The 26,923-nt window shown below is 46.4% G+C and overlaps 1 protein-coding gene across 1 annotated transcript in view; it reads right to left on the bottom strand.

Annotated features, from left to right (window-relative positions):
• Ent3 (equilibrative nucleoside transporter 3) overlaps positions 1 to 26,923 on the bottom strand; it is a 192,805-nt gene that overhangs the window by 75,676 nt on the left and 90,206 nt on the right. The window contains exons 6-7 of the mRNA XM_089588345.1: positions 11,175 to 11,350; positions 8,123 to 8,388 (exon numbers count right to left, since the gene is read on the bottom strand). Coding sequence (XP_089444471.1) covers positions 8,123 to 8,388; positions 11,175 to 11,350 — 442 coding nt within the window. The remainder of the gene's footprint in view (positions 1 to 8,122; positions 8,389 to 11,174; positions 11,351 to 26,923) is intronic.

The following is a 26,923-nucleotide window of genomic DNA, read 5'->3' as shown; positions in this document are numbered from 1 at the left end:
AGAAAGAAGGAAAGAAAGAAAGAAGGAAAGAAAGAAAGAAAGAAAGAAAGAAGGAAAGAAAGAAAGAAAGAAAGGAAGAAAGAAAGAAAGAAAGAAAGGAAGAAAGAAAGCGAGGCAGCACTGCGAAAACGGCCTGCGCCAAAAGTACTGCTCTTCCTGCAAGGCCTCGAAAGAACTTCGTTTCTATTTCTTTTTTCATCATCGCTCTATTTCTCTCTTTTTTTCGTTCACCGACAGACACAACACCTTTCTTCTGCGCACGCTCACCGATCGCGAAGAGTCGATGGAGAGACGGCGTGAAGAGGCACAAGGAGAGGAGGGAGTGAGTTAGGAAAAAGGGGGAGGTGGTTTACTTATGCATCACGTACACCGGCAAGGCAGCATCAGAGGTCGCCAAAGGATCGCATCGCTCTTCGAAAGAGCAGGACGGGAGCTGGGGCAAAAGCAGAGGCGACGGGCTCCCGCTCACGCACAAGCGCTCTCCAAACACACCTTCAACCACCCTCTCTCCCCCCCTCCCCATCCACCTTCCGCCTTGCCTCTCCTTTCCCCCTTTTTTTCGCGCGAATCCCGCGAGAGACGAAGACTCTCTCAAAACATCGTCGGCGCATCACCAGGGAAAACGCTGGTACGTGACTCTCGACTCAGCGCGGGACATACCGCCGGCGACGGCGCGAGAGGGCGCTTGAATCTCCTCCTTTATCTCCCTCTCTGTTCTCGCCTTATTTTTATCTGCGTCGCCTATTTTATTTATCGAGCCGTTCACTCGGTGGCGTTTTGCCGGCATGCGTGGGAGTGTTTGTGTGTATATATTATATGGAGGGAGACGGCACCTCCCCCACCGTGTTCGCATCGATCTCGGTACCGATAACACGGTCCCCTTCCGAGTGGGAAAAGGCATCCCTAGACCTCTTCCCCAGAACCCTCGTCTATTCCCGAATGCAGGCCTGAGAATAATCCGAGAGGAACAGGGCCTCTTTTGGGGCCCATAGTGAGACGTGTCGTCGGGTCGCTCGGCCTGGCGCGGACGTCGATGCAATGCCGAATACACCTTTTTTTTTCTTCTTTATTTTGTCGGGAAGGCGAGTAATACGAGACATGGTTGAGGATGTGGTCGGATGCAGGACAAAGGGGGAAAAAAGGAAGCGAAGCGTCTTGCTCGGACTAGAACGGCAGGAATACTAACTCGTGTAATGGGGAAGCAGTGGACGAGACGCCTCGCGACGACGTGATTTGTCCGTCCATTGCTCGCTGCCTCAAGGTTTTCCCTTTTTGTTTCCTTTTCTTGTGCTTGAGAGCGAGTTCATCGGTCCGTCCTGGACAGCAGATTGCATTGAGTGTTTTCTCACCAAATTTCACTGAAATATCGTACCGCATTTTTTACATCTTGTAAGCCGCGCATGGCAGGACCATACACGCTCTTGTATTCTTGGTGCCTTCCCTGCTTTATCGAAATTCTGCTTATAACGAATACTGTCTGCACTCTGTCTTTCCAGCCTACATACCTTAACGGTAGTTATTTTCTGATGACTGAAGTATAACCGCAATTCGTTGTACACTACTTCCCAGCAGACTATCAGTGACCTAATACTTACGAATCTAACTGATCCACCAAATTACTTTGGTGTGTATGCGGCAGAATAGGACAGAACTTATTCTTGCCTGCCAAACTTTTTTTAAAATGAGAAGATAATTTGTCATACTCTGGACGCACCAATTAAGTAATTGCTCTATTCATGAGCCGCCGCGGTGGCTCAGTGGTTATGGCGCTCGGCTGCTGACCCGAAAGACGTGGGTTCGATCCCGGCCGTGGCGGTCGAATTTCGATAGAGGCGAAATTCTAGTGGTCCGTGTGCTGTGTGATATCAGTGCGCGTTAAATAAAGAACCCCAGGTGGTCGAAATTTCCGGAGCCCTTCACTATGGCGTCTCTCATAGCCTGAGTCGCTTTGGGACGTTAAACCCCATAAACCATAAACTGTATTCATGAGCTGCGATGGAACCTGTGGCCTCAAATGGACAATGACATGGTTAATTGGAGAGATATGGGAGAGGCCTTTGCCTTGCAGTGGGCGTAATCAGGCTGATGATGATGATGATGAATTTAGACTTGCTTCCGTAAACCACTAATGCCTTTATGCATACTGAGGCAGCCGAAGGGAACAGTTATTCCTGCACAGACATACATCCGTGAGTAATAAAAATACTTTTACCAGTACGAATGCGAAAACATTCAATATAGATCCTAGAAGGGCCCTCTGAATGCCATTTAGCCGTTAAATAGCCTTATCGTCGTTCAGGCACAACAGCGGCGCATGAACATTACACCGCTCAGCGGAGGGCTAGCTTAACAAATGCGCTTGTGCAAAAGCGACTCGAGTGAAAGGTCCACCAACCAGAAGCCCCCAGAGTACAAGTGCTCACGAAACAACGAGTTAAATAAATAAAAAGAAATCTCCTAACCCAAGCGTAATCCGGGTGCTTAATACGCTGTTTACGCTCATAAAACAGGCGACCGGTGGCGTCCGTTTCCAGGCATAATTAAGTGGGTCCGCGCCCCTGGAATGTGTCGCCTACAAACACCTCATTATAGAGCGGAGCTTCTGCGAACCTTACCCGTCCAACCACCTCAATCCACGTCCGTTGCTTTAAACTGCATACAGTACGCCGTACCGGGGAGCACACTGCATTGAAAGACGCTCGGCCAAGCTTTTCCCATAAGCATCCAGACAGATCCCAAACAAGGATTTCGGCAATTCACGTTCACGGTCGCTCGGGGAGCCGTACAGGCACGGACCAGGAATGCTTCTTCTCCGTTTTCGCATTTCCTCTCGCGGCAGTTCGTACGACTCGTCTAAAAACCGCACACCGCCGGTATTTCAGAGAGGTGGGCGTAAGGAGATGTGGAAAGAGGATATCGAGAGGTGGACTGAGGTAGGAGGCGGAGTGGAAGGCAACGTTTCCAAGGCGAATGCATGTAGGGTTGCGCACCACGGAGCCATCGCACGTGTCCGCGACTCAATACGGCCAATTTGCATGGACGCCCGGGCGCCCGCCGTTTCCCCCCTTTCTAAATTCCTCCAACAAGACCCCGTCACCCTCCGGCGGCGAAGGGCTGAGATTCTGCGAGTGCGACGAGAGGATAAAGCCGTCGCGGCGTTCGTGTGACGCGGCTTCTGGTTGCTAGGCAACCGCGCGACGAAGGAAGACGCGATGCGTGTTCTCTCTCGTGTCTCGTGTGGCACTGAGCTCGGCCCGTTCGCAGCGCTCCTGTCTGCGTGCATGTCTGTGGGTCCTTCTGCAGATGACCGTTTGTTTAGGTTTAGGTTTTAGGTTTATTTAGGGTTTAACGTCCCAAAGCCACTGAGGCTATGAGGGACGCCGTAGTGAAGGGCTCCGGAAATTTCGACCACCTGGGGGTTTTTTTACGTGCACTGACATCGCACAGTACACGGGCCTCTAGAATTTCGCCTCCATCGAAATTCAGCCGCCGCAGCCGGGTTTGAACCCACGTATTTCGGGCCAGTAGCCGAACGCTGTAACCACTGAACTACCGCGTCGGGGCTGTGTGTGTGTGTGTGTGTGTGTGTGTGTGTGTGTGTGTGTGTGTGTGTGTGTGTGTGTGTGTGTGTGTGTGTGTGTGTGTGTGTGTGTGTGTGTGTGTGTGTGTGCGTGCGTGCGTGCGTGCGTGCGTGCGTGCGTGCGTGCGTGCGTGCGTGCGTGCGTGCGTGCGTGCGTGCGTTTCTGTATGTCCTTACGTGTAAGTGCATCTATGAGTAGCCATCTCTTGGCGCGTCTGTGCACGGGCCGCATTTTTTCGCATTGGTGAGACACCAAGGTTATCGAACATCTATGTACGCATTTACGTGCACTGCTTCCAGCCTGAAGGAAGAGTAATTCACAGCTAACCAAGTGACGTCTTCTTCAAGCACGGTGCAAAGCACGGGAAGGCACCTGACGGGTCTTCCATAATAAAAACAATCCGCTACAGCTTACCGCCCATCGTGAGTCACTGCGCATGCGCAGAGAACCCTGAGGGCGACAGGTGGCGCCAGGTGCCAGCCAGCTGCGGGCACGCCTGCCGCGCCGGGACCAATCAGAGCGTGCTTATGGGCGGCGCGCGGTATGCTCTTGCTACAAGTCTCTCAGCCTCGTACTAAACGAATTAGCGCTTAATGTGTTTCAAGAACGGCCTTTGTACAGCTCAGGACTAAACTCGGATGATGATGATGACGATGTGGTGGCGGTGGTTCATGACGTGTTACGAGAACGCATGGACAACAGAGGAAACAGGTTGGTATAGCTGGCACGTTCCGCGGAGGTGAAATTTTCCGCTAATATTAGGGCACAGTGGCTGGAATATTAAACTTTAAAGAAAAAAAAACAACCAATATGCCAAAAAAAAACAGGGGAGACGCTTTTCATGGGGCTTGGAGTTGCTTACTTGTACTCGGGATCGTAAAAGTGCTTTCTGTGTCTACCAAGCTGTAGTTCCTCCTCCGGTGACAAAGACTATCGGGTAAATGCAAGACAGTTGCACACGTGGCGTGAAAAAAATAAAAAAGTCCCTGAACTTTCGAGCCTGATTTCCAGCCCGCATATCGGTATGAATCTGAGCGAGCTCAAGTGAGAGCACCTGGTCGATCGTTCATCTCGCAACATTGTACATAATAAACAAATGCTGTCTTGACGCAGCATTGCCTTTGATTTCAAGGCTGAATGAAGCCGATGGACATTCGTCTTTTGCAATAAAAACCGCAAATAGTGCACTACAGAGAAGCAACTACAACGCGTTAATTCACTGAAAGAGTAGTAAACGAGGAAATGTCACTACAGTCGACCATCGATGAATAGCGCTAAAATGGTACCGATAATTTCTTCAAATTATGCGAACTTCTTGTTGAGGAGAAAATTTTTTAATGTACTTGGTGCTGACGATGCTAAAACATCGGTTCAAAAAAACGAGAGGTTCTAATAAGGAAAGTTTTAAAATTTTTGGTTGGTTTATTGGGGTTTAACGTCCCAAAGCAACTCAGGCTATGAGGGACGCCGTAGTGAAGGGCTCTGGAAACTTAGACCACCTGGGGTTCTTTAACGTGCACTGACATATTGTGTTGACGGCCGGCATGAAAACCTTCTTTCCAATAACCCCTAAGTCCTAATTAGGCTAGTTCAAATTAACAGGTTTTCATTGCATAATCACGTTCTTCGGCACGCGGTAAAAGAAACTAAATTCGTAAGTTTCCAGGTTGCAAAGAGCACTGCCTACTCAAATCCCACACTCTGAACGAAGCCTTGAAACCGACGTTCAGCGAACAAAAACTAAATAAACAAGCACATAAACAACTCCAGCTGTTTATACTACGCTCCCCATGGTGTTACGCTCCGGAGACCACGATGCGGGGCGGTAGGTGCATTTCTTGCCGCCCTTTCCGTTCCTCCGCTTGCATTCCCTCCATTTGCCGCAGCGCCATTTCTGCCGAAGTCTCAGCGCTTGCTTCGAACGAAGACGGTGCTTTCCAGCGCGACAGACGGCGTAGCCGACGCACTCGCCATCAGGCAAAAAGATGAAGCAACAGAAGCGGCCGGGCCTCATCTGCGTACTCGGGCGTTCCCGTCTCCTTCTCTCCACCTCCTCTCCACGTTCTTTGGGGACGCCTGCCGGAGTTGTCCCGGCTGGCTCGCCTTCCTCTCAACTCCGCCCGCTGTTTGCGCATATCGATATCGACGCAAGCCGGCGCGATTGAGAGGGACGCCTACGGTGTCCTCGTCACCGGCTTGAGTGTGTGTTATCCCTCCCCCACTCTATCGCACCCTTTCCAACTCCTCGCATACTTCTCCGCTTCGGCCACAGACGGAGGAAGGAGGCGGGCAGGCGTTGTTTGGACAAGCCACGCCACCCAGCGACCGGCTAAAAAGCCTCTCGGCGTGGGTCGTAAAGACGGGGATGAGTACATTCGCCCGTCTCGTTGTTGATCTTGCACGCGCCATGTCGATAGACGTCCTCGGAATTAACCGCAATTCGTCGGAAAGGTGACTGGCATTAAGTCGGGCTCCGCGCGTGTCTGACCCTTCCAGACTCCTACGCTGGAAGACATGGCATGGTATTGCAATTTGCTGGTGCTGATGTTACGTGATCGGGATTTAGGGCTCGCCGTCCTGAGAAAACAACCGATTACACGGATACAGCGTTCTCTTTTTGTAATGCGAAAGCGTTATACAGCTCTTCGGGAACGAAACCCGCGCTGTCGACACTAAAAAACCCAGACGACGTCACCGTGGTTGAAAGAAAAAGAAAATTTATTCAGAAGGTGCGAGCAATTGAACGCACGGCTTTGAGATTTCGAGGCGAGCACTCAACCCATATACCACAAAATCGCGTTGCTTCTTGACGAACAGAGGCGAGCCTAGTATATGCGTTGCCTAACGACTGTAAGCTAATGATTAGGTGTGTCATTAGATGGGAAGAAAAAAATAAACAAATCGGTGGGGGTTTAACGTAGTTAAACCGAGTAGACGTGCGAAAGCAGGGGTTGATTCTTGAATTGGAGGGGGCGCTTAAGCTACGCCTTTCGTGTAGTACGCGATATCTTTAGTTGGTTACAGCCCATATATGCAGAATTGGTCATTATCTAAACATTCATAGATGTCGGCGAGTCTTCATACCACTACCAGCGCAGTGGCGCAGCGGTTAATAGATGCGCCCCTGCACTGACAGGTGGCTGTTTCTATCACACCCTCCGGTAGGTATTGTGCGAGGCACGTTGCCCTTCCCGAGCAACCTCTCGCGCAGATGGCACGACGCTCGTCCGAACTTACCCGACCGTACCCGAGTTACTACCCGAGCTTACCCGAGTAACTCCGGTAAGGTCGGGTAGTAACTCGGGTTGCTAGGCAACAGCACAAAGTCGGACGTACGTACGGTGAGAAGATTCTTGGTCGGTGTTGGTGAGCGTATGAATGCTGTTGCACTAAAAAAAATAAAAAAGGAAAAAACAAGAAAAAACAATGCTTTCGCCTTTCAGGCAAGTAAATAGTCTGAGTGCCCTCCGTAAGGTTTTCTTTTGAAGACAATCGGTCAGTGATAGCACTTCACACCCAGTGAAGTCTTAGCAAGCTGCCATGACGCAACATAAGTGACGCCGACTAACCAGCCATTGAAGGATGTAACTGCTTCAGGAATAGTAGTACAAGGGTGCCAATAAACATTAACACCATTTTTTTTTTGCAGTGATGATCGATTGTACTATACAGTTAAAGCCAAAACCAAATGTTGTAAAATTGTCAGTATACAAGCAAAGCCTCGAAAGCGTTTTGCTCCTCCCACTTCAATGCAGATCAGTAACTCGAGATCAGAAATGCATCTTCGAAAACTTTTAGTACAATCCCACATTGGTGTCATTCCAGAATCCTCTTCAAAGTGCGCCTGATTTGCGTTGCACTACGGTTCGCGAGCTACGCCACTTTGTTTGCTATGAATGTAAATATCTTTTTTTTTTTCACCGTTTTCTAGTCATAAACAATTGCTTAGCGAGGGCCTCGGTTCTGGCAGCCTTGACGCCATAGGTAGCATAAGAGGGTTCTCACACAGCTTCCACCCTCGCCGTTCGATGACGTTCTACGTCACACCAGCGGTAACTCAGGACGTTCCACGTCCGCGCTTACGAACGTGGGTGGCGCTGATGAACACTCTCAAGGTTAGGTTATTTTGTAAACATAAATACCCCCGAAACCAGAACATTTGACAGCCGTCGCCGTAGCTCAGAGGTAGAGCACCGGACGCGTAATCCGGAGGTCGTGGGTTCGGATCCCACCGGCGGCATGTGGTTATTTTTTCTTCTGCTTTTCTAATCAATTACCTTTAAGCAACAAACATATTCAGTAATATTCTTACTTGATCAACACCACAAAAAAGAATAAAAAATTAAAAAATCCCCTGTGCTCCTTCGTTTCTGTGGCTGTTGGCTTCTCTCACATTTGCATTGTGTGTGTTCCACGTGTGCCTTTGTATCGCCTTGTACAGGGTTTTGGTGGAAAAATAAAGATTATTATTATTGTAATTATATCCAGTTCGATTATTTGGTGTCGTCTGGTTTGAAGAGCGTTTCGATTGGCCCACTCACGCTTGACGCCGCTCCAGATCCTGGACGGCCTGGCGTGGGCCCTCTTTCGCATGCGCACCACCACGTCCTGGACCCGGTAGTTGACGCCCTTCCGGATCGAGGTGGCTCCATCGTCATCGCCTGCTCCGGCGCCGGCCGCTGAACCCGCTAAGCCTCGCCGCGAAGGGGCGCCACATGAGCCCGCCTCGCTGGAGCCCCCTAGCGACGCCGACAGGCGGCCGCTCCAGAGACTACGAGTGGTGTCATCCGTGATGTAGCCACCGCGGCTGTAGAAGTGAAAAAAAAAAGTAACAGGGATCTTTTCATTCGTAAAAAACACTTTGTTGTTCGAGTTTGTGGGTTGTATACCACGCACTGACTACTAAAAAAGGAGTAAAACAAAAGTCAAAGCAATGCGATTCGCGTTATCCGCTCGAATTGTCCGTCTTGAGAGCTAAGACGGCATAAAGTAAGGTAGAGATGTTCTCCCAGATAAATTTACGACGCTTTCTAGGGATGCGCTTCGACGACCATCATCATCATCATCAGCCTGACTACGGCCGCTGCAGGACAAAGGCATGTCCCGTATCTCTCCAATTACTTTCTGCCCCCCCCCCCCCCCCCCTGCTACGCTTGCATTCTCTTGGCATCCAGTCTGTGACCATTAAGGACCAGCGGTTATCTTGCCTTCGCATTACATGCCCTGCCCAGGCCCATTTCCTATTCCTCTTGATTTCGACTAGGATGTCATTGACCCGCGTCTGTTCCCTCAACGTTCTGCCCGCTTCCGGTATGTTAACGTTAAACCTATCAGTTTTCTTTCCATAGCTAGTTTCGTTGTCCTGAATTTAAGTTAAACGCTTTTCGTTACACTCCACGCTTCAGGCCCGTACGTGAGTAGCGGTTAAATACAGCTGCTATAAACTTTTCTTTTCAGGGAACCATTAGTGCACCAGAAAGTCGCCTCAAAAAATAAATTAGAGCAAGAAATTGCTTCTACATTTCTACTGAGTTCGTTTGTGCACGTGTCGTTCTCGTTCCCCCTAATTAACCAGCTTATTAGGTCGAAAGTTCCGCCAACGTCACCGACACTAACGTCAGAGCACTTCAGGACGGTACCGAAGCAAACAGAAACCACTCACGAGCGTGACTTCTGAGGCCACGCTTCGTATAGTTGACGCTTGACTGCGTTAGACAGACTAGTCCCGCGCTTTCTCCCGTGTTTACGCTGAGTGTTTACTGAGTTTACGCTCCTCTATCTGAAAACCTCAATGAACGCGGCAAAACTGGTGTCCTTTTTTTTTCTTGTTCTCTTTGCTTTGTGTTCTCACTAGAGCACGCGACATCGAGATTAGGAAACTGAATGCGGAAGTGCTTTAAGCAGACAACATGTAGAGACTGAGTAGCTTGCCCCTTTTATCGGTGCGCCGACAGCCGTCACCTAGCTGATAGGTACAAATCTTGACGCTCCTTGATCGAAATCGTCGTCACAGTTTTCTTCTCCCGCTGGCGAAACTACTTTCTCGCTCTCTTCCGAAAATTATCTAATCTCTTTTTCTTATCTCCGCGTCCTTCAGTCTAATGAAACCTTGGCTGCTTTTAAATCCCAATGTGTGTCGGATATCAGTTATTGTCTCAATTACGAAGGGCTGAAAGTCGCCTACATTTGAAACGAATACGCGCTCTGTCGTATTACTGCCTTCCATGCAGCAACAGCAGACAGTAGAAGCTAGAGGCGTCACTTGGTTAAGGGGAATTTTTTTTTAGCGGTACATCCTACTTACACTGCACTGTAGAATAACTGTAGAATAACTCTTTTAACTGCGGTCCTGCGGCGTTGGTATAACGCTGCTCCGAGCTGGCTGGTCAGAATGCAGTGACGTTACGCATGACGTCATGAAATCGTGCCACGCTGGTTGGTCCGACACAATTATTTATTTATTTATTTATTTATTTATTTATTTATTTATTTATTTATTTATTTATTTATTTATTTATTTATTTATTTATTTATTCGATACTGTCAATCCCATCAGGGATCGTAACAGGGAGGGCATTCAAAAGCACAGAGGCACACAAAAAAATAGCAATGGTAATTAATCAAAGTACATAAAAAATATGACACGAGATTATACATTAGAAGATACGTATAACAAATAAACCAGAATTAGGAGCATGTGACATGATTTTGGGGACAATAATACCACAAGTGAAAACAAAAACGGAAGGAATAACTTCGTAATGACATATATGAACTCAATAAATACTAGGATATAAGTAGCTGATTTTCCACACGTGTGCTAAAGGAATTCAATGATGGATTACTAACAATGGATGTGTTCAAGGTGTTCCATTCGCGTATAGCACGAGGGAAGTATGAATATTTGAAAGTGTCAGCACGGAATGAAAACTCGTTTAGAGTGTGTATATGTTTATTACGTGTTTGTCGCGTTTGTGATTGTGATATGTATCTTGAAGTGTCGACTTTTAATTGATTGTGTACGAGTTGGTACATGGTTTTAAGGCGCGCTAGCTTTGCTCTGTTTTGAAGGGTTAGTAGTCCTGCGTGTTTGAGTAGTTCTGTTGGTGAGTCGGTCAACCTGTGTTTATTAAATATACAATGACGTCCAATGCACTCTGCTTTAAACGAGCAACATGATAACGAATAAACAGGAGCCGAATTACAGAACGCTCTCTGAAGTCAGTCCAAACCCCATCTCAAAGCCCCCGGTTCTTTTGGCTCGCATTAACCACACTCGAACCGCGGTCAATTAAGGCCGACCAATAGGAGCACCTCTTTGAGATTGTCTTCAGATTAAGCGTGTTCCGTAATTCGGCCCCTGTCAATTCCTTAGTACTGTCCTTCTCTGGCAGCACGCACATGACGTCACTACTGCTGTCGCTTATAACTTCATTGTGTCTGGGACACCATCACGAATACGGGTAGCTCAATATTGCGTTACGCAGAGGGAACCTTTCTGTTGCTCTTTAGTTACCCTCAAAACCTGTGACCATCGAAACGACAGAAAGAGCAAGCGACAAGGGTGTTCCCTTGCCCGTGCCCGTCACGTACCGCCTCGCGTCGAGCGAGTCCTCGTCGTCGGCGTCAAAGCAGCGGTCCAGTACGTCGCTGGACTCGAAGGCCGAGTCCGCGCCGCCTCCCGTGCTGGTCGGCGATGCCGGTGGCGTTCGCAGGGACAGAACACCGTACTTCCCTGTCTTGGACTCCAGCGGGTCCAGCATGTCCACCTGGGAGTTGAACAAATTGATGAGGCTGATGTTCACTGATGTATTGACGAACAAGTACAATAATCAGTACTAGTAGTTCATTGCTATTGCGTGCGCACCACACCAGCCAGATTAGTTTGGTTTTGGTTTGGTTTTGTGGGGTTTAACGTCCCAAAGCGACTAAGGCTATGAGAGACGCCGTAGTGAAGGGCTCCGGAAATTTCGACCACCTGGGGTTCTTTAACGTGCACTGACATCGCATAGTACCCGGGCCTCTAGAATTTCTCCTCCAAAGAAATTCTAGCCGCCGCGGCCGGGATCGAACCCGCGTCTTTTGGGTCAGCAGCCGAGCGCCATAGCCACTGAGCCACCGCGGCGGCACACCAGCCAGATTAATTAATTTAGTCGACTGATTCTGTTTACACGGGCAAACTGATTAAACTTCAAGTCTCCAGTTCAATTAACTTCAGTGTATTTATTTATTTATTTATTTATTTATTTATTTATTTATTTATTTATTTATTTATTTATTTATTTATTTATTTATTTATTTATTTATTTATTTATTTATTTATCAAGTACCTACAGCGCCCGTTGAGGGCATTTTTGTACGGGGGATACAGTTGCAAAGCATACATTGTCATGCAGATGACACTGTGTACAAAACAAACAAACAAACAAATAATAAAAATACAACGCATTCCAATTCTGAGCAAACTTATAACAAAAGAATCATGAAAGCAAGAAAGACGCCATATGATCCCATATAGAGGGTCGAAGGACAACGGGAGCAAATAGCAGTTTGATGTGTCCGTCGGTCACTAGCTAGCTCCTTGTTTTCATATATTCATATTTCGAACTCGTATATTCATTTCCAACTGTTATAATTACTGGCAAAATATAATTGCCCGATGCTGGTGATGACCATGGAGGTGGTGGTGGATTTTAATGGCACAACGGAAACTTGGCCAAAGAGCGCTATGGCACACAGTACTTTCGTCCACACAGGGTTGGATGAAAGACGAATTTCGCAAGCACTCCACAATAAATAACCCGAGCACCAGGCCAGGCGAAATCTTGTACCCATTGTATCCCCAGGAGGGTACCCGGCGGCACTGGGGATCGAACCCGCACTTCCCGTATACGAGTCGGATGCTCTACCCACTAGGAGCTCCTGCTGCGGTAAAACAATTATAGGCTATGATAAGGCTTTTACCCTAATTGGAAATCTTAGCATAGAAGAGAGAACTAATTTTCGTAATACAGGAAAAGCTTGTTGCTAGTAGTTTGACTTCTCGAAAAGTTTATTAGTTAGACTGCATCGAATCCTCTATACATGGCCGGTTTTGCATTTCACCTCAATGGAAACGCAGTCCCTGCAACTCGGATCGAATCCGCGAACACGTTCTCAGCAGCCGAGCGCCGTGGCTACGTGGGCAGGTAGAATTTTTATTTTGTGGGTACTAAGAACTGGGTGTTTGATGTAAACGTTTATTTCTGTCTCGACATGCCTTGATGGGATAAAAGGCGGATGGAGTTTAAGAAGTATACGCCCTCCGTAATTTATTGGAAGAACAGTTGTACAATTGCGCCACACGAATTCATGCAGCTTGCAAGCTTGGTGATTATGATCCTGAAATTCTCATTATCAGACAAAGCCTGCCATGTTCACACTATATTTCTCTCTTACTGACACAAATTGTCGGTACTTTTCATTGTAGCTCATATCTGGTATTCGTAAATGGCGTCCGCTCAAGGTTACAAGTCAAAATACCTCCACTTTGATCGGGTTCGATCACAGCCGCGGCGTTGGAATTTCGATGGAGGCGAAATTCTAGAGGCCCTTGTACTGTGCGATGTCAGTGCACGTTAAAGATCCCCAGGTGGTCGAAATTTCCGGAGCCCACCACTACGGCGTCCCCCCCAGCCTGAGGCGCTTTGGGACATTAAACCCCCTAACTAAACCAAACCAAAACACCTGCAGTCATAGCTGCCTCCTAATGAATAATGGACGTTAAAATAAAAATAAAACTTACGAATAAGTCAGCGCAACACATTACTTCTTATATGGTGTACAAAAACTCAGCTTCCTATTACAAAATTAAGAATTCAAAATTACCAGTACAGGTCCTTATTGTATCCGTCCATATAAAATGAAGAGCTGAAATCATTTCTCAGCCATTTTGTCAGGTCATCAACTCGATTTAAAAAAATGGGGGTATTTCTAGCCCCATTAGAAAAATGTCAAGATTATATCTGCATTTCAGAAAAGGAACAGAAGTTCCGTTTGTAATTATCGCCCTATTTTCATACTGTCAGTCCGCAGTAAAGTAGTAAAAAGAAAAAGACTGTATTAAATCCCGTCTAAAGAGGTATATACCAAAATTTAACCTTATATCTCCCCATCTTTCTGGCTTACGTTCTCGGTTTTTCACTAACCTTACTCTGCTGTCTTTTACTGAAGAGGTTAAGATCGCTACTTACTCATAAAGTTACGTCGGTACATTTTTTACTGGTTTAAGGAAGGCGTCCGACTAAATTATTCACTCTATTTTTATCTATGCTTGTAAGAATAGGCAATGACCTAATTAAAGTTTACATATCTGATAGACAACAAGGTGTTTATACATGTGTTTATAGAATATAGACGACGCGTCCCTGAAGGATCTAAACATTGATATCTTCTATTCACGTTATTGATTTAACCCCACAACCCGTTCACTACTATACTGACCACTTAGAGGTCATTGCATTTGTTAAACGATGAAAGTTAACACCGCTATTAACGACGTCCTTCTCTGGTACCGTCACAACTTCTTGCAAGTAAATTCCTCAAAACCAACGTCGATTTTCTTCCCATATATTGTCCTGCCATATAATCTTGTTATTAACATTTCTTCGCCTTCAATATATGCGGTTAGCGATTGTGCATTTCTTGGTGTTGCTGTCCATTCTGACTTGAAGTATACGAAACATAAGTCACAAATAAAAAAAAATGTTCATATGGCATAAGCATAATACTTAGAGCAAAGCGTTATTTTTTTCAGGAAACATCACTTTCCTTGTACTACGTTTTTCTTCATAGTCACGCTACTTATTGCATTACATCATGGGGAAACACTTATACAAATCATTTAGCTCCTTTACAGCATAACCCAAATCAAGCCATCCGAATCATAAGTTTCAGCTCACACTGAAGTAACGCGTTTCCCTTCTTCGTGATCACCGTAATGCCTATCAGAACCTAAGTTCCATAAGAACTCTCAGTGATCCTTTACAAAGCTAACAGGAATTTTTTACTAGTGAAACTGTACAGAACTCAGGAGCTTATTAATAGTAATTCAGCGGTATTCGCCGCTAATAAAATTTATTGTCTCCGCAGACTGCATACTAATTACGGCAAGCGAAGCACTTCTTTCACCGCATTAGCAATTTGGAATAAGCTTCTGGATAAGACTAAGCGTTTAACTTTCGGCATTTTTAAACACACATTGCAATGATTGATACTTGCCTTATATTGGCTCTTAGTTAACAATATCTTAATTGTTTTGTAGGCTGTTTTTGTCTTGTTTCCATCATACGTCAGTTATACGTTGTCATACGTTTGTTTTTGTCCTTTACAGAAAACTGCTTTTAATGTGGTGTTTGTTTATGATCATAGTATTGTTTACATTTAGTGATAGGAGATCCCCATGCAGCCTTCGTGTTTTGGGACCTCCGTCTGTATATTCCCTGATGTGCAACTTTTTTTACATATCATTATTCATCTCCAAAAAAAAAAGCAACTGCCGATTACTTTCGGGACGCCATTAAAGCCTGTAATTCTCATCAGCTGATCACGTTGCCTAGTGATAACAAAGGCGTTACTCAGTCGATGGATCAACCGTCCTCAATCAGGCAGTCAACATTGACTCAACCGAAAATAATGACTGAATGACAAGAATTATCTGTAACCCTTCTTATCCTAACAAGCCTTTCGTTTGAGCCTTTCTCAGTAGACTCTTTCAGGGGTTCTTTCGCCTCGACCACCAAAATCGATATCCCTAAGACGGAAGAGAACAAAATAAGCCTACGCTCCGTCCTATCCCACGTCCTTTTGTCCACAACACCGCGCTTTTTTTAATTAGGCACGCTTGCCTGTATCCGCTTATTACGCAACCAGCGCTCCTTAAATGAACCATAATTTCAGCTAAAAAGCCAACTTTCTTATTGTTCTCTCTTCGACAGGAAGAAAGACTTCGCAAAAGCAGGCGAAAAGAAAACAATCTCTTTAAAACTCTGTGTGGTCTTTAATTAAGTGATTAGCCACTCAAAACATCACCGGCGCTTTCTTCTTTCAAACACCGTCTACATGAAGGCAAGTGGGAAGTATCACACTTCGGCACGGAACAAAAGATTCACAAAGCCTCTTTTCTGAGACACACCGAGGTTAAGATGACACCACTTCTCGGTTCCAAGAACAACTTTTCCAAATCGCAAGTCACTGCCTCTTAAGTTCTTCTCTCCGAGGTTCTCAAAGTTGTCCAGATGAGCCGAACGGAGTATAGAATCTAGGCCTAATCGCCGACAGCGAAGTAAATGCCGGGATTGCGATTAGTAGGGGAGCGGCTTCCTAATATAGCGACGCAAGATCGGCAAAAACGAGAAAGATAAACAAAACTAAAATAAATTCGGGAACAAGAAGTAAAAAAAAAAAACTCACGAAATACGCTGGCGACCTCTGGAGACTAAAGTAATAGGAGTGAGAAAGCGCTCTCTTCCGAGAACCCGCTACGACCAACCGGTCTAATCTTCGCTTCGCCTCTCGTAATGAGTCCGCGGCCTTAGGAATACTCGGCTCTTTTTTTTTTTTTGTTAAGACTCAAGCCTTAACGGTTCTGGAAGGGAGGTTCTAGCATTAATCGAGCTTCGAGAAGAAAAAAAGAGAAACAAAATAGCAAACCAGGCCTGCTTCGTGCCCCAGGTTTCGGGTCTAGTTGTGCTCGTCTTTTGCTTTTCATTTTATTTCTTTTTTCGTTGCGCGGGGGAAGCATTAGAAGTGCCCCGGATCCCTAATTGCTGATTTACTCTCTTCTGCGAATACTTTTTCCTTACAGCCAGACCTTGTGGAAGACCGTCTACGCTCCAACAGATTCGAGCATACGGAAAACATTCAACAGCAGGAATTACCGCGATCGTGCCTCTGCTAAGAAATGTTTTCAGATTTCTTCACAGGCTAATCGGCATTATATCGTTGCTTGCATACACGCAATGTCTGCCGCCGTTTTTTTTTTTTATGCAGTTGTAAGGAAGATGACGGGCATACGCGCGAGCCGCATTGCCATCGCCTGGTGCACGCTCCTGGCTCCACTGCCTGACCTCGGACTGCTGTTAGCCCTGCTCCCGTTGTGAAGCTTCGCTGCACAAATCCCACCTTACATTTGGTGCAGGTGCTGGGGAATATCATCTCGCCCTGGAACTCCGCAGCCGAACGCTACCCCATACCGCGATGCCTTCGACCCACCAAGCCGTACAAGTGAGCCCGGCCGCCGTCGTCTGTGCTGGTTCTCTCCGGCAGCGGGACCCCGTTATCTTCAGCGGCACGGACGACCATGATCTTGAAGATTGGCTCACATCGTATGAGCGGGTTAGCGCATACAATAAATGGGACGCGGAAACCAAGCTGAACAATGTCATTTTCTATCTGACGGGCGTGGCAAATCTGTGGTATTGGAACCACGAAGTGGACATTACCTCATGGTCCGTTTTCAAAACGAACTTCTCAGAGGTGTTCGGCAGCCCGGCTGTCAGAAAACTTCGTGCCGAACAGCGCTTGCGTGCGCGGTCGCAGCAGATAGGAGAGAACTTCACGAGTTGCATCGAGGATGTCGTGGACCTGTGCAAGAGGGTGAACGTACACATGACCGAAGCCGACAAGATCAGACACATCCTCAAGGGAATTGATGAAGACGCCTTTCAGATGTTGTTGGCGCGAGACCTGCGCACCGTCGCCAAAGTCGTCACCCTATGTCAGAGCTTCGACGAACTACACAGAAAACATTCTTGCGATAGATGAGAGAAGCATAACGTACGCATAACCTATAGCTGCAGCTTTCCTACTAATATCCCCAGCTTTCTTCACATGCTCTTAATACCTGTCTCGTTGTTGATATATTTCATTTCATTTTATTATATTAAAGGTCCCCAAAAAGGGGTGTTACATAAGGGGTTGCAAGAATTAAAAACACAAATTCACAATAACAGGAAAGCTCGTACATTATCAGTGAAAAGTCGTGGGCAGGTGATGATGACAACGTTGTTTGGAAGGCCGTTCCAGCCTGCGGCTGCACGAGCAAAGAAGGGAATGTATATAGGGAATGTATTCGTTGTCCTTGAACTTCATCAGGTCTAGTAGCTTATCCGGGCTCTAGACATCTTTCCTTCGGTTTTCATTTTCTTTGCTTTCGCTCTCCAGCTCCTTTTTTGACGCGACGACATTAGGAAAGACATGAGGCGAAATACATCTACTCGTACCTCGAGTGTGACTAACGTTCTTTTTCCATCACCCCCCACAGTGGCCTTGTGCCTTCCTTAAAAAAATAAAACACTTTCAATCACTCAATCAATCAATCAATTAAGTTTGCCCGGAGTCAGGGTCTGTAGACTCGATCACATGAATGCTACAGAAGTAGACTCCAGAAAACTTTTTGAGGACAGGTTTTGAGAAGGAAAGACGTGACTCGTTCTCTATCTCTTCCTCGACGTTTTTCCACTTTCCCTCAAAAAGTGGATTAGAGTCGACTTCTATCGCATTCATGTAAACGCGGCTTGTGTGAAGATTCCACCCGCCAGCGCTGAGAGGTGCCACGTGTTGTTTGAAAAAATTTCCCTCTCTCCATCTTCCAACCGTCCTCCTGTTCCCCCCTCATCTCTCTACTTGAAGAGGGACTAAGGATGAATCAGCGAAAATGACGTCACCTAAGGAGAAAATGGCTGAAAAAATAGCAGACATATGTGCACTATACACAGCCGTCCGACGAACGCTGTGTGCAAAAACTAAGCTTGCGGGAGGTATTCCTTCTCCGCAATGCCCGCGAAGAGCAACCTAGTTGTCACAAGCCCTTGCGATGGCCATTTTGAAACAGCCACCTACCGGCGCAATGTCGCATCGCATAACGACTACATCCCTGCGCCAGTAGTGGTACGAGGACACGCCGCGATCTATCAGTGTGACACGTTTTGCGTAATGAGAACAGCCGGAGTTGACAAACGACCGGTCACGATACAATGGGAGATGGGGGGATGACACAGTTGGCATAGGATCAGAATTGGAATAAGTGAAAGGAAAAATTCTTTCACATTTTTTCCGCGTCAATCCAATTGATCTCCCCTCAATTCGATCAGTTTTCTGTGTGCGTACCTCGAATTTTAACCCACGCCTTGGTCCGTTTTTCACCTCGACACGCCCTATCTCTTCGGCGAACTTACTCATTCTACCACTCAAGTTTCCCGCGCACACAAGGAAGCTCCGTTTAAGTGCGTTAGATAACATCCTGTATTTTAACATCCTGGCTTAGTATTAGATGAAACCCGCCCTTATAAAAATAGTCTATAGACAGTCTATAGACTTCTTATTGACTCTATTGACTTCCTATAGATATTTCCTTATGTCTACTCATAGTCTATAGACTGTCTATAGACAGATGTCTACTGCCGCCGCGATGGCTCAGCGGTTACGGTGCTCGGCTGCTGTCCCGAAAGACGCGGGTTCGATCCCGGCCGCGGCGGCTAGAATTTCTTTGGAGGAGAAATTCTAGAGGCCCGTGTACTCTGCGATGTCAGTGCACGTTAAAGAACCCCAGGTGGTCCAAATTTCCGGAGCCCTCCACTACGGCGTCTCTCATAGCCTTAGTCGCTTTGGGACGTTAAACCCCAGAAACCAAACCAGAAACCAAACAGATGTCTACTAAAAGTATATGGCCTTAAATCTATAAATTGTCTATAGGCTCTCTGTGGCATTTGTATTGCCTACACTGTTCTCTAGGGTTTGTCTATAGACAGTCTATAGACTTTATACACAGAAGTATATAGACACTCTATAGAATATCCAAAACTTTTTTTATAAGGGCGTTTTCTCCCTTTCTCCCTTTCAAGCTTCGCCCACATTGCAATCTGCAGTGTCTGCAAATTAAAAGTAAAGGTTTGACTACTTTACTTAGTCACGTTCATCATCTTTTTTTCTTTCTTTCCAAAAGCGAAACAAAAAGTGCGGGCGCCGGAGTTTCAGCCGTTCTTACGCAAGGCCTGCCTCTTCGCTGTAATGACATTCGAACGAGCATTCGCATCACCATCATCATTTATGATAAAACGCGATTATGGCCGTGGGTAATGGAGGTCCACGGCGAAACATTCATCATTAACTGCATTATCATACTCTCTGCAGAACAAAAACCTCCTCCATGATGGGTATCACATCAGAATTCATGGTCCTTAATTATAAAGGCCGCGCTAGCGAAAATGCCCCGAAAATGACCGGATTACGAAACTAAGGAATGCAGGCTGAGAGCAGAAGAACATCTTGAGTAGTTCTGCTGACTGTGCTGCCCAAACGCTCAGAGCTCTTAACGTACCGTCATATGGCATTTTCGAGGGAAATAAGCTCGCGGAAAATTTTCCACGTAGTTATACTCGAATGTTTGTTAGTATCCCCAGCGCCTAGTTTACATGAATAGATAATTAATTCCTATTACCGGATATCACTCTGGAAAAAGACGTTCATGGCCTGTTCTTTGTCGCGTAACTACAAACAGGCCGACTACTTGAACATGTCCGTTGCATTACAAAGGCACAGTAATATAGAGGACGAAAAAGTCTTCTGAAATGTAAATCAAATTAGAAAAAAACTGATAAAATCAAAAACATTGAGAACAATAAACTTTTGAAGAACGCAAACTACATTAACTGAGGTCACCTCACTAAACAGTGATTCCAATCTGTGTTCGTTATTCCATTTCATTTCGCAACCATTTTCCCTAGAAATGCAATTGAAAGTGAGGTGTCGGTAAAAAGAGAACAAAGGAGGGGAAATTGCTGGCAGCACAAACGTGAACGAGAATCGGGACGACAGCCTCTACCCGCTGACCAAAGCTTGGCAAGAGCAGTTGTCTTCGACTGCCCAGACAAATGTACAGCATGTCCGCATGTATAAACGTTGGTTTAGGCAAGCGCTGCTTTCCCACCACCTCCAGTTCACGTTTGTGCTGAAGACGACTTGAAGCACACAGTCGCTTTCTCACTCATCGCGTATACTTCCTAAAGCTCCGTCGGGCGTGAGCTAAAACTCTGTTCACACTACCGCACTGCTGAAAGATGGGGTGTAATCTCAAGCTTTGCAGTGCAAGTTATTAAAGATATTACAGGAGTTTATGCAGGCGATAAATTCAACTAAATTGTAGCTGCGCATACGAGAAGCAACAGGGTTAGGCGTGATTTACGGCAGCGTTTTTCGAACTACCTGTATAAAAAGAGCCCAGACATTTTCAAACGTAAACAGAACAACAGAACACTGTCACATTAAAGGAGACAAAGTGCTTGTTCAGCCGGCCATAACTCAGGGCGGCGTGTCGAGCTTCAGCCTACACTCTCCGCTGATCCTCTACCGTCCTTTTCCTCACACCTAGCGCAGGCGCGAGTGCATTAAATAGTCATGTCCCAGCGTTTTGCTTCGGGTACTTCACAAGTGCAGAGCACCAGGCCGCCGCCTGAAGCGGTGACTACATGTGAAGAAAAAAAAAAGTAGGAGGATGGGGGATATGCAGAGTGGCCGCCTAGGGGAACGGGTGCTGCTCGAAAGGGTTTCGCATCTGCCACATGTTCTGATCTCAGTCGCAGCACGCGCAGAACGCGGCCAACAAAAGAGGCCCTCTCGAATGTTCATTCGCCGCGGGACACAACAGGTTACGCACTGACCCACGCATTCAGAAATTCCGCACAGTTACATAAATGAAACGAAAAAATAAAAACGGGACCACGGGAGGGGAGATGAGGCATGACGAGGGGTTGAGGGGAAGGGGGGGGGGCAGTAGCTGGATAGAACAAGCGTGACGGCACGGCGCACCACCGCCTTTTTAATAAAACAAAGTCATTAATAACAAACCACGTCACAGCTGGAATCACGAAGGGAATACCGGTCATAGGGAGGCTTAAAACGGGAGAAAAGTGGGAGGACAAAAAAAACGCTCACGGGACGGGAAGGAAGGCAGAAGGGGGGGAGGGGGAGAGAGAAGGGAAATATGATCGAGACCCGAGGCGGAAACAAAGGCCCCGAGAGGGATACGAGACATTCGCTCGCACTTACTGAAACACACGCACGCACACGAACGCCAACAAACGCACACACAGTTGCACATACGCAGGCTGACAGCAGGCTAGCAGTTTCGCGATACCATATTTCACGGTTGCACAACAGACGCAAGCCCCCGCCGCCAATCGGCCGGCTGAGCGGGGGAAGCGTGGTCCCCCAAGCGTGACGCTCCCGAGGTTTTTCGAATCCTAAACCACTCCATAACTCAAAGAGCGTGGCTGTGCCCCTTCATTGAGCACTTTTTTTTTATTTTGATTTCGTTTTTTCACCTTCCCTTTTTTCAATCACCGCTTCTGGCGATTTAGGGAGAGACAGGAGGGGAATGGGACGATACTCCCCCCTCCCTATTTCCCCCCTTGGGAACCTGGCAACGCACCCTCCCTATTGAAAAGAACCGGGAGGGGTCAAGCCGCAGATATGACACGGCGGCGAGGTCCCACGGCGCCCGACGAAGAATTGCAAAAGGAAAATAAGGGAAGCGACGCACGAACCGGGAAGCGAGGGGTTGCGGTCGACAAAAAAGAGCGTTTTTCTGCTTGCGTTAGGGACCTGTCCTGCCATTCCTCTCAGGCCCTCTCCTCTGCAGCCCCACGCTCTTCACCCCTTTCTCTCTCTTCCTTTCTTCCCGAATTCCCGTCCCGCATTCCCCAAGCTCTGTTCCCTCTCCCCAGCTTCCAGGTTCCCGCAGTGCATACTTTTCCACAATTCCCCTCCCAACCGATGCCTCGCATTCCCCAAACCCGCTTTCTTTTCCCCAACCTCTTCCCCATCCAGCTCTAAGCTTATTCTGTTCGCGCAAGCCCGCATAAACAACTGAATAAAAGTGGCCCGAGAACGCGTGGCACGATACGAGGGAGAGGGAAAATCAGTGTCGTCCCCAAATACCCCGGGCGTTGATCCTAAAATGCCGCGATGATGTAATGGAGCTTAGAGAGGAAAGGGAGCTGACAGGCGGTTGCAGCGGAGGAGAAGGATAAGAGGGTGTACGAGACTGAGGAAAGTAGTCGCTGTTTGTTGTGCGCCCAGCCACGAGATCACCGAGCAATTCCGGTTTGCGGCGTTAATCCTCTTTTATCCACGTATACCCCGGACGGCGGGGGGAATTATGAAATCAAACACCCACACCTAAATGCTCTGGTGGCAGCAGAGCTCTGCGTCAAAGCAGAGGCCCCACCCGAGTCAAGAAAGGGAAAGTAATGTTTAGAAAAACGGTGGCGTCGTTGAAATAACACGCGCGGACTGGTGTAAATAGAAGGCTTTGGGTTCCCTAGAGCGTGCAGTAACCCTATTCTTCGCTTCCCGACAAAATAAAACAAAAAACAAAGCGCGAACGTCGCCCCGTCGGCTCCCGTCGTGCACCCTAAGCCTCCGGCGTAAATCTGAGCTCCTACTAAATTTGAGTGCATACAAATGTGGTGCTGCCCTGAACGCAGTAATTACGCATTCAGCTCGTCTGCGGGTGCCGAGGAAACCCACAGCTGTCGAGTTTGCGGAGAGCCGACAAACAGCCAGTTTCAGGCCAGAGCTCGTTAAATTTCCTGCGAGATAACAATGATAATGTCACTGAACAATTTCCTGATTTTTTTCTCTCTATTCCTCAAATTTGATGATGATGACGTTTTATGGCGCAAGGGCATCTCTGGCCAAAAACCGCCATGGCACAAAAGTACTTCGTCTACTCAATGTGGGGTCAACGACCCATTTCCCAGCAATTTCACCCTAAAGAAGCTGAGTACCAGGCAGGGGAAAGCTTGTACCAATTGTACCGCCGTTGGGTAACCGACGGCGCTGGGGATCGAACCTCACAACTTCCGCATGTTAAGCGGATGCTGAAACGACCAGGAAACCGCTGCTGTACCAATATTGAATAGATAGCTATTTAACTATCACTGTTAGTCTCCTTATTTACTGAGATGCGTGTAGCCCACCGCAAGTAATATCCATGTAAGTTCTTAGAATTTCGACAACGCAATTACCATCGGTGCTCTGACGTAAAAAAAAATTTCGACGAGTTACGTCCACTAGAGGGGTCGCTTTTCTTGCATCTCGAAAGCGCATGTAGTTTGGCGCGATGTAGCCAAAATTTGTCCTGAACTGTCCCACGCGTGAAGCGAAAAATTTTCAAGAGTAAACATTGTTTGTTTTCTTTGAATATTAACGAAATTTGAAGAAAACAGTTTCCTCTTGAAAACTTTCCGCTTCACGCGCGGGACAGTTTGGCGCAAATTTTGTCTACATCGCTCCAAATTACATGCACTTTCATGATGCAAGCAAAGCGACCCCTCCACTACAGGTAACTTGTCGAAATAGTTCAAAATTTCTTACGCCACAGCGCCTAGGGTAATTGCGTTGTCAAAATTCTAAGAACTTACATGGATATTACTTACGGTGGGCTACATGGTTTGGGCTACATGCATCTCAGTAAATAAGGAGACTTACAGTGCTATTTAAAAAGTCAACTATTCAATATCGGTTAACCAGCCTACTGTCTAGCAGGTCTTAGCTGTAGTGTAATATGCTACACCGCTTACAATGCTGTGCAGAAAGAAATGCTTTTCTAACTCAAAGAACTCGCTTTTAAAAATTGTACAGCATCTTCCATGAAAAACCCGGTTCGTACATGCGCGTTCAAGCTAGCATTCTTACACGTTGATCGTTCGAAAGTGAAATTTGCATTATCGATAGCTCTAGCTGCTCGGATGTGCCTGTTGCATACAATCTGACAAGCGTACAGTTATACAGGCCCTAACGAAGGTCAGAACGAATCGTTCGCTAAATGAGTGAGGCTCCGTCGACTACTGTTCTTTTTTTTATTATTGCTATGTCCCAAACGTGTTGCGTCCACACTGCCAGCTGACGCTGCAGCTATATCGGCTCATGACAGTACAAACAGTACAAACAATGTCCAGATACCCCTGACAAGAGCCGATGCAGTAAGACATCTGCGAATGCTTGGCCGAAATGAGATATTAGTGCCATGGTCATCCCCTGGAAATTCCGCATGCCGTCTACACCACCTCGGCCCCTTACTTCAACTAAATCCACTGTCCGACCTCTCCCGCTGCGATGCTACGCTGTTGTGTCGCCTGTGGCTGGGAGTGGCATTTACAAATACCTGCTCTCACTTAATCGCAATTGCAGACTCTCCTGCATGTGAGAACTGCGGGCGCGACGAAACAATGGAGCACCTGCTTTGTGACTGCCCTATAGGTTTGAGCGTGAGCGTGTCATCCTGGCTGCAACACTCCGCAGCTTAGATCCTCGTCCCCTTACTGAAGCCAAGATTCTGGGTCCTTGGACTAAACCGTCATTGCAGAGGACAGCTGTGAAGGCAGTTTCAAGTTCTTGAAGGACTCAGGACTGAGTGCAAGGTTGTGAACTTTCAGTGTGTGCCCTGTGTATCCTGTTAGTAATGGCAACAACGGACACGTGGAAAAGTGGTCTCCTTTCCTCTCTCTCCCATTTCTACTTCTCCTCCTCCGTTCCCCTTTCCACGTGTATGGTAGCATACTGGGCGTCGTCTAGTTCACCTCCCTGTTTTTCCGTCATCTTTGTATCTCTCTCTCATCGTGACACATACTCACCAGGTAGCACCGCCACATTACAACAACGTGACATTTTTGTTTTGGTTAAACGGTTATTCAATGTTCCTAATGCCAATTTCTTCTAACGCTTCTGTAATGTAAGAAATAAACACTGGAATTACTTTCTCTTAACATTATTTAAACTTTTAAGCACATAAATGCATCTTTGTCGAAAATGATAAAGCAACCCTGCACGAGCATTCAGACTCGCTACTTGTGAAGGCGCCTTACTCAACCAATGCTTTGCAAGGATCAACAATGAGGGAGACACTTAGAGCATAGCAGACAACTCATACTCTAAACTCCGAACGAATACCATGGAGTGAAGCTGAAATAGTCATTACTTAGTTGTGATTAATGAGTGATAGTGGCGAATGGGTATTAAGCAAAGTTTTCTAAAGAAATAATGGGGCTGGACGCGTAATCTATGGCAGGCATGTTCGAAGAGGTTTAGTTGTAAAGTAGTGCTGGTTGAAAACATCCTTACTATAAGAACGGTGGAAAAGTTCTGAGACCAAGTGCTTGAAACATGATTGTAATCTTGTTTTAAGATATCATTTAAGGATTATAATGATGTTTACAGGACTACATCAAAACAGTATTTGTTTAGATTGTCAAATAATTTTCAAGATACAACGTAAAACATATGTAATTTCTTGAATACAACTTTTACATTTAAAAGTCAGCACTAGAATATTGTTACATTTTATGTTAAGAAAATGTTTTCAAATACAACATATGACGTTATTTGTTGATCTTTAACAATGTTGGAACGTTTCAATGCAACACATAACAGTATTGCCACTTGCACCATATTGTTTTAACATTAATGTTCGGTGCAACCTGGGCCGTGGGTGTTGGGCGAAAGGACTTTGAGAAAGGAGTGACTCCCAATTTGCAGAGGCTCCCAACAACTGAAAGGTGGCGGGCCAGACCAATGGGCAGCATTATTCAGAACCATTTTAAAGGACAATCCATGAACTTCCTTCCAACTGTATACGAATTCCTGGTTAAATTTTAATGAGGCTTGAAGAGACGATTAACTTTTTTGACTGGCAATGCAAAGAAGTCAATGCACTCTTCCCAAAGCATCCAGAGGCATTGTCTAGAACTTTTTGTGCTGCCCAACGAAACCACTATTCCTCATAGAGCTTATGATTTCAGCCAAATGCCTTTTAATGTAGTTCCATTTATTTACCTTAAAGGCCCCTTTCAGGTCACTACATAAGAGATGCAATAATTACCAAGTTTTATTACAATTTGTCAAGATGACATACGAATTTCAACGTTGACGCTGAGGGAACAATTCTTACGGTATTCATGCTGCGCGGGGTGAAGAATTTGTTAGCGTCCAGGAACTGCGTGATTTCAGAGTGGATTATATGCTCCATTATTTCGCAGGGTACACTCGTAAGCAAGATTTGGTGATAATTTAACGGTGAATTTTTGTTACCGCATTTGCAAAATCGAATGACCTTTCCCTTCTCTCAATCATCACGTAGGTGCCTGTGGGAAACGACTGAGCCAACAGTAAAGCTAAATATTCGGTACAAACGCAGTTTGTGCCCCTTAAAAGATTAGAAGGATCATACAGCGAGACGGAGGTCGCCGGGTGACCCAACGTACTGAAGATTTCGTGCAGAAAGAAAGTCTCTTGTTTTGAGGAGA

This window comes from Amblyomma mixtum, chromosome 4 (genome assembly GCF_055824585.1).
Source record: "Amblyomma mixtum isolate Tamu chromosome 4, ASM5582458v1, whole genome shotgun sequence".
NCBI classification, from domain to species: Eukaryota; Metazoa; Arthropoda; class Arachnida; order Ixodida; family Ixodidae; genus Amblyomma; species Amblyomma mixtum.
The sequence above is the reverse complement of the archived record's forward strand: the minus strand, read 5'-3'. Positions and strand labels throughout refer to the sequence as shown.